Below are 8,339 nucleotides of genomic sequence, written 5' to 3' on the forward strand. Positions count from 1 at the left end.
TTTCAAAGTTCCTGGAGGATATAATCACAGAATCATTATTCTATGGCCAATTCTACAGCTTTTAAGAGTTAAGAGTTCTGAATGTAAGAACAAACTTACCACCCATAGGCTAATTTGACTTCACTCTGCACTTGGCTTCAGTCCAATTTACAGTACATCAGCAAGAAGCCAATCTCAGGTACTTTTTAGTCTAATATTTGGCAGGGCTTCCAATGCAACAAGGAACCCAGCCTCTGTATCCTCTTCCTATCTTCTACAAATTACTTGCAAACTACCACACCAAGAGTCTTGTAAATGTTCAGTAAGTATGAACTGCGATTAACGCTTGCCAACTGCAAATCATGTTTTTGCCCTTTTTAAAATATTTTTGTATATATATATATATGCACACACATATATATAAATAAAATGAAGACTTTAAGAAGCAAGAAAACCCAGAAAACACAGTTTATCTTTGTGAATGAACCATTTGCTCTTACAGATGGGACTTTGCAGAATGAAATGTCAGAGCTCTATTATTTATTATCTGAAATCGGTTTAACATTTGGCAGGAAAATTCTTTCCAAACACAAGACCCCGGAAAGAAAGACAAAACTACTCCGAGAGTCAGCAAAACCAGCAGCTGAAAGTAGATAGCGCCCACAGCTAACAATAGTTTTCTGTACTTAGGGTAAAGTTTGAAGATTCCTTCTCTAGAGCATTCCGCATAAAATGAGCTCTCATTTGAGGTAAGAAAAAAAAATAATTGTATTCCCAACTGTTAGAGACAAGGGCCAGTAGAAATAAAATTGTTCCTTTTTTAGCATATATCACCACACAAAAAAAGAAAAGAAATCATCATATTTTATTATTTAATATTTGGCCAGGATAAGGATTTAAATGAGAGGAGAAGGATGACAAACATTCAACTTTTCTGTAGGTCTAAGATTTCTATTGGCCCTGCTTATATTCACTCTGCAAATTAGTTGGGAATAGCAGTATTTATACTAGATCAGTAATGTCTGGTTCTTATCCAAATGTTCCACCTAAGGAGGATGCCAGTTCTCATGGATTGGACAGCCCACCCTGCAGCATTCCTGAGAATTGTACAATAGAATAATCTTGAAAGTCAGCAGAGTGGATTATCCACTTTTTTCTGGACTTGAACTTGTGACCTTAACAGTAGCACAGCAGAAAGCAAATGTGCTACGCACTTTGCCATAGTAACCTTCCATGTATTCTTTTCAATTTAAATACACACAATTAAAACAGCTACAATTTTGGAAAATTATGTACAAACCCTATATTTTCTCCTTTTGATTACATATAAATACAAATTAGCTATTCTTCTAAAAAGTGGTTATAATAGTAAATAAATACAAAATAAGATTCTGACCATTATACTTCATGTGCTGGGATTAAACCCATATAAAATGTACAACTAAAATACATTTAAAATCTTTAAAAGGAATAATTCTCTGATTAAAATATTTGTTTTCCCAACTTTTTTTGTGGACATAAATATATTTTCAAAATAGTTGTATTTTTTTTTCCATTTCATTACATAAATAAAGTCTTCATTGGGAAATATTAAAGTGTCAGCTTTTTTTGTATTTCTAATATATTTTGCTGTGTTAGCGGCACCCACAACCCTCCACAACCATATCTTGATAGTTCTTTAATACAACTTTTTCGTTCTCGTCAAGGTAGAGCATGGAAATAGCACTTAGTTCTGTTGGAACACAGCAAGCCTTAGGGATTTTGGAATTCACGGAATTGACCAAAGTCTGAACAATGGCATGGTTTGTTGTGTTTAGATGATCTGCCAATGGAAAAGGGCATTCCCCATGGCAGTAAAAGGCACCATATCCTGGTGGGGCAACAATCCAGTCATTCCACCCCACATCATTGAAGTCCACGTACAAAGGATGTCTTTTGCAACTGGATTTGTGGCGTTTGCGCTGTTTGTGTTTTGCTTGGCGTTTCTCTCTTTTATGGAGAGGGTGTCCCTTGCCATCATGGCCGAAAGTTACTAACAACGGCCGGAGTTGAGACCAGCTATCTTCATCCTGATGCAAAGACCTGCTAATCCTAACGTGCCTCTTGGAAACACTGCTCTCATTGTCCAAGTGAACCACCTCTACTATAAACCCATTATTAGGCTGTCTATGTGCAATCCACCTCATTACAGCTGGTGTTACATCAAAGCTTTCCCATTTACTTGCATTCTGATGCACCAACCTGGTGTCCAAAAGTCTCGCGGCAGGGTCCTTAGAAGTGGCTGTGGCTGGCTTTATAATTTCATAAATATTAATACGGTGATGGTAGCTGCTATTGTTCTCAAAGGTTTCCTGCACCTGCTCCCGAAAAATCTGAAGTTCAGCCGAGGTGAGAAACTCCTCGTTAGGGATGGAAGTTAAATTAAAGAAGAAACGCCGTGCTGTTTTCCCACTTGCTTCTGGCAGCTCTTCCCAAGCTTCTAAGTTCATCAAAGAGGGAAAACAAAAACACCATCAGTAACCGAACAAGCAGCAAAAACGTGAATTACTCTTCAGCTGGAAACTTTAAACAGTGTAACGCCACATGTGAGATTTGAAACTTTTACAAAAAAATACTGCTTCCCTTGTCTCTGTTTATTTATGCAAGCATGTATAGCATGAAGTTAAGAATACTTCATTCATTGTCAAGCCTTTTGATCCAATTCTGGTAAACTCTGCATTCCAGGTGGTTATAATAACGGGTAAGAAATGTGAAGCATTACTTTGGAATTCAAGGACATTAGCAAGAAAACTTTAGCACTGTAGTTAGTGGAGGTCTAATCAGAATAATTAAAACTGATTGAGGATTTAAGGTAATTACTGCATTTCTGTTTTTTTCAAAAATATGGCTTTATGTCAATCCCTTAAACTCCATTCCAAAAATATTACTCCACTATTTAGATTTACAAATCTTAATATACAGATTTTGGGTCCTAATTGGAGACTAGGAACTCCACATCTGTGATGGTATTTTATGAAGCATACCCTACTATTTTAGTCTGAATATCCATAAAAGGTGGCATTTGTATTGATTTTTTTTTCTGCTGAAACTCAGGGGTGGTACTATGACAATGAAACGAGTTCATTCTAAACAATACAAATGAGAAATGGTTTCCTAAAGTTTATCCTGTTCTCTCCCCCACCCCAAAATACTAAACATTTTGGGATATTTGAGGGGGGAAATGCACGGGTTTGCCTGTGGCTCAGACCATGTGTGTAGCCCTATAAATTATAAACAAGAGTATTAACAAATAAGCCTTTCCAAAAGTGTTTTTTTAACTTTGGTGATAAATATGCTGGACAACAATTCATTCATCTTATTAGCTGAAATCATTACTCTGGTGAGTAATTCTTACTCAAGTGATTAATCCCATTGACTTTAATTTCAATTTCTTATATGAGTAAGCATTATTCATCAAAGTTTCTGTATCCAGCCCAAAATTTATAAATATATACAGCTGTATTGTAATTGTCTACCTCAAAACATGGACTCTTGTTTTTTTCATCAGTCAACAGGATTTCCAGGTAGCTAGATCTGACCAATGGTTTTAAGGCAAGTGCTTTGAGTTTTTGGGTTTTTTTTAAATTTGTTGCATGATTACTTAAACTGCAGATTTAAGCTATAAAATGTGCTTTTGTAGAGTTCCAACTTTTGTAGACTCTTCCCCCCCCCCCCAATCATGTATAGTTTTACATTCAGAAATGTTTTAGCATGAATGAACCACGCACTGGATTTTCCCCCATTCATTATGAAGAAATTTACTTTCACACACAAGCACAAACCACAGTGCAAGGTTAGATTTCACCATTAATCTTCTTCCTCATTATAAGGCTTCCCATCAGACAATATAACGACTGATCTTAGGCCACTTCCTTTGTATACCAACTTAATTAAATCCTAATAAAATTTCTTTCGTCACAGCTCCATGTTATAACATGTGGAGTCTGTATTTTCATTAAGTTTACAGTGAGAGTACAGCATGCCACCACTGAAGACTAATAGCTAGAAGTTATTTACAAGTTCTGGAAACTTTTTTTTTTTGCGAAGAGCAGATGGGCAACATACAAACCACTAACTGTACAAGTCTATCTGTGTCAGATTAGATACCCCAGTTCAGCTATGTTATGCAAGTTTATTTGTCCATCCATGGCCATACAACTGGAAAGCCAATTAACTACAAAATGGACAAATTTAAAAAGGAAGAAACTCATCCAGGAAGTCAAGATCATCATCTTTGTATGCATTTAGTAAGCATCAAAGATAGGAGTGTTAGCTGTATGTAACAGCTAAATGTAACTAGTTTTTGGAACTTCTACATATAGGACTCCAGTTATACAGGAGTGATCTAGTTAATTGGATTCAAACTCTCAAAGCTGGAAAGCTTTCAACAAATAGATTTATGTGCAAACGTTTAACAAAGCGGAGAGATGATTGGTACTAAAAGTTTGTTGAACAACTGAATAGCTTTACTTTACTATATTTACTTTAAGCCACAGACACTCCAGTTCTTGTAAGTACCCATTTTACCTACTTTTAAAATGCATTCAGCATCTTAATTAAGAGATGACCATGTTACCTGAAGGCTCAGGTGCACATGAAGTCCAATGACCAGCTGTGGCAATGCTTTTATCAACCCTTTTTTTTTTTTGAAGGCTTACATTAGATCTACACTAAATCTATCCTAGATTCAAACCCAAAACAAGAAAGTCATTGTGCAAACAATACAATTGATTGTTGCATTGATCTCTCCCAGGGATTAGAAACCTTCCAAAAACCTAACCCAGATCAACTGGGCGACTTTTCTGGTGTTTAGCTTTTATTTTTGAAGGCTATTTGTGGGAATTCTTAATTTGAACCCAAGCTGTAAAAATAAAATGAAAACTACACATGGGATGAAGGGGGCTCGGGGGAGACAAGCGGGAGGAAATTTTCGGAATAAATGCCTCAGAACATTAATTACATTGAAAGGACTGCTTTGATGAGGGTGTTTAAAACAACCACCATCAAACAAAAAACGTGACTACACCGTTCTTGTGAGTTTAACAAAACTTATTAGCAGCCAAACATTCACTATTCGCAAAAAGAAAAGGAGGACTTGTGGCATCTTAGAGACTAACCCATTTATTTGAGCATAAGCTTTTGTGAGCTACAGCTCACTTCATCGGATGCATAAAGTGAGCTGTAGCTCACAAAAGCTCATGCTCAAATAAATGGGTTAGTCTCTAAGGTGCCACAAGTCCTCCTTTTCCTTTTGCGAATACCGACTAACACGGCTGTTACTCTGAAACCTATTTGGAAAGATTTCCACACACATACACACACACCCCTCTCCCCACCCCCTTTTTTTTGGGGGGGTCCAATGCTGATGGTACACACACACACACACACACACACCCCAACCACACAAGACCTGCTCACACTCATCTACACAATACTCCTGACAACTGAACACATGCTTAGGACCCATAGCTTAGGACCTACCAACGCCCCCCCCCACCCCAGTCCACACACACACACACTCTCCCCCAAACCATATCCTCCCACCTCTCCCCGCTCCTGTAGGGCAAGGGGCAGCAGAACCCGCACCCAGAGCTCCCAAGAACCGCTGGGGCGGGGCGATCCCCAGGGGGGCAGCGCAGAGAGACCCCCCCCTCCCCACCCCAGCCCAGCAGAGAGACCCCCCCCGTCCCACCCCAGCCAAGCCAGCCCCGGCCCCTACCTTCGTGGTGGAAGCTCCTGACCGTGTTGGCGCGGCTGGCGGCTCTCTCCAGCTGGTGGCCCAGGGCGGGGGGGCCCAGCTGCTGGCCCGCCTGCAGGCGGTAGAGGTCCAGCATGTAGGGCGGGATCACGGCGCTCTTGCTGGGGCTCGGCCGCCGCTTCAGCCCCAGCATGTTGAGCAGGCGCAGCTCGAACTGGCTCCGCAGCTGCTGCGGGGCGGCGCGGCCCGAGTCGCTGAAGCGCCGCCGGCCCACCTCCGGGATGAGCCCGGCCGAGCCGCCCAGCAGCACCTGGTACAGCAGCAGCGCCAGCAGGGAGCGGACGGCGGCCACCATGGTCAACCTGCGCGGAGAGGGGCGGGATGCGGGGGGGCAAGTCAGGGCGGCCGGCGAGGGGCGCCCACTCCCGTCCCACCACCCCGGCATGACCCACGCGGCCCCGGGGCCCGATCCAGAGCTGGCTTCCCTGGAGGGGGGGGGGCCGGGACACACACACACACACCCCCCCGTGGGCCCGGTCCTGCACACCAGCTATTGCTCCCCCGGCAGAGGGAGGCCGAGGGCACGGCTCGGGGCCGTGGAAACGGATCAGCCCTGTCCACACCGGGTCACACGTCCCGCTCTCGGTTACACCCGCAGCAGCTCCACCGCCTCCCGAAGGGACTCCTGATCCCAGGCCGGATCCAAAGCCCCCCCCCCCCCCGCCGCCCCCATGGGCCCGGCCCTTGCACAGCAGAACCTGGCCCACAGCAGAGCGGAGCCCCGTAGATGGAGAGAGACAGGGCACCTCTGCGCACAGCGACTGGCTGCGGACAGGAACCGCTCCGGCCATCTCCATGCCGAGGTGGGATCCCACTAGGGCCACGGCCAGCTGGTTCCAGAGAGGGGTGTTAGCTGGGTTAGGTTGGTGGTTGCGGGGTGCTATGGAAAGATGGGGGGGCGTGCAAGACAAAGAAGATCGGGGGGCGGCTCAAGGGCTGGGCCAGCCTGGACCTGGATGGCCAGGCTAGTGTCACCCCTAGAAAAAGCCCTTCCCCCCCCACACACACACACACATCATCAGTGGGGTGTGAACAGCCACCCTAAAGTAGCTTCCATGAGGGCTGCTCGGAGGCGGAGTGGGAAGGCGGCACGCGGGGACTGCAATGTGCCGATCCGCCGTGGGGAGAAGGGGGAGTAGCCGCGTCCGGTCGGAGCCCCGGCGGGACAGGTGTGCAAAAGCCAGAGGCTCGCGCGGGGCTCGCCCAGGTGCCCGGCCGCTGGCCCGGCCGCCTCGCTTACCTTTAGGAGCCCGCCGATCGCCTAAGCAGCGGCGGCAGCGCACCGGGGCCCGTCCATGGACACGGGCTCCACATAGAAAGCGTCTGGCCCGGGAAGAGCGAGGGGGGGGCGGCTCCCCGCCGGGTAGCGGGCTTGTATCCGTTGCCAGCACCGCCCCAGCGGCGTGCGGGGGTTGCGATGCGGCACCCCCGTGGGGAGGGAAGGGGGGGGAGACGAGAGTTATTTTCTCCGGGCACGGTTCAGCAGCTCCGGGGGGCTTGGGGGGGGGGAAGCTCTCAGAAGCAAGAGGGGAAATAGTCCCGCTACGTCCTTAGCCAAAGCCACCGGCGTCCCTGCCCTGGGAGACACTGGGCGGCTGCTGGGCTCGGCGCCCGCTTCCTTTCAGCGCTCTAACGCCCCCGCGGCAGCCCATCGCGCCTCCTGGGAGTCATCTCCGGGCAGCGGGCTCGGCGACGGCCCGGGCGCTACCTGCGAGCCGCAGCGGCGGGGAGGGGGGCTCGCGTCCGCGGCGGGGACTCCGGGGCGTTCCTGCAGCATCCCTGGCTGTCGCTCCCCTGACAGCGGCGGGGCAGGAGGCAGAAGCGCCGTCCGCCTCGGACGGCCAGCGGGAGGCGGCGGGTTGAGAAGGCGGCGGCGGGAGGCGGGAGGCGAGTCTGAGCCAGGGGACGGGGGGGGGCTCTCCCTGGGCAAAGCAGCGATCCACAAGCGTGGTGGCTTCGTGTGCGCGCGCCGGGGGGGGGGGGGCGGGGGGAGAAAGGAGGAGGGGGGGGGAGATCGATATGCAAATCAGTTAGCCGCCGCCTCCTTGGAAAAAATACGCCCTTAGCATCAGCAGCGAGACGAGTCCAGCCGCCGCCGCCAGCTGAAGTTTTGACTTTTCCTTCCCTCCGCTCCCGTTTTCGCGAGGCGCCTGGCGGCGGCAGGAGGCGGCGGCGGCGGCGCTAGGGGGACCCCCGCGCTCTCCTCGCACGCGCTGCTCCCGCGGCGCGCGGGGGGTGCCCAGGCCCTTCCCCTTCGCTGGCAAATTGGCCGAGGGGGCCGGCTGCCTGCTTGGCTTTTTGTGGCGCTGCTGATGTCACGACCCCGGGGGCTGGAGGCTCCCCGCCAATCACGAGGCCGGGGAGCGAGCGGTGGCCGCGCCGCGCTCGCGGCTTTTAAAGGGGACGCCGCCTCCTCGGGCCGGTCCCAGCTCCGCTTTGCAACCACCCTAAAGGGGAGCGGGGTTGGGGCGCCTCGCTTTCTCTCTCTCTCTCTCTCTCTCTCTCTCTCTCTCTCAAACACACACACCCCGCTGCTTTCCCAGCCTTTCCGGGTTGGGAAGGA

The 8,339-nt window shown here is 48.5% G+C and overlaps 1 protein-coding gene across 2 annotated transcripts; it reads right to left on the reverse strand.

Annotated features, from left to right (window-relative positions):
- Nucleotides 1–441: 441 nt before the first annotated feature.
- BMP2 (bone morphogenetic protein 2) lies at nt 442–8,039 on the reverse strand. 2 transcript variants are annotated; one of them, XM_073339674.1, is made up of 3 exons: nt 7,017–8,039; nt 5,738–6,078; nt 442–2,458 (listed from the first exon to the last, which is right to left on the reverse strand). In XM_073339674.1, the coding sequence occupies exons 2-3, from the start codon at nt 6,069–6,071 to the stop codon at nt 1,614–1,616; spliced, it is 1,179 nt and encodes a 392-aa protein (XP_073195775.1). In that variant the 5' UTR covers nt 6,072–6,078; nt 7,017–8,039; the 3' UTR covers nt 442–1,613. The 2 variants fall into 2 exon arrangements, with proteins under 2 accessions (XP_073195775.1, XP_073195774.1); XM_073339673.1 differs by lacking the exon at nt 7,017–8,039 and having other exon boundaries at nt 5,738–6,266.
- Between the last annotated feature and the right edge of the window lie 300 nt (nt 8,040–8,339).

This window comes from Lepidochelys kempii, chromosome 3, assembly GCF_965140265.1.
Source record: "Lepidochelys kempii isolate rLepKem1 chromosome 3, rLepKem1.hap2, whole genome shotgun sequence".
Lineage (NCBI taxonomy): Eukaryota > Metazoa > Chordata > Testudines > Cheloniidae > Lepidochelys > Lepidochelys kempii.

What these genes read in the sequence shown, in the direction of transcription:
- BMP2 (XM_073339673.1), bottom strand. Translation starts at nt 6,161, where the DNA reads ATGCCGGGGTGGTGGGACGGGAGTGGGCGCCCCTCGCCGGCCGCCCTG. An exon ending in CAGGAGCTTCCACCACGAAG is followed by an intron (nt 2,459 to 5,737) that starts GTAGGGGCCGGG and finishes TGATGAACTTAG; the next exon opens with AAGCTTGGGAAGAGCTGCCA.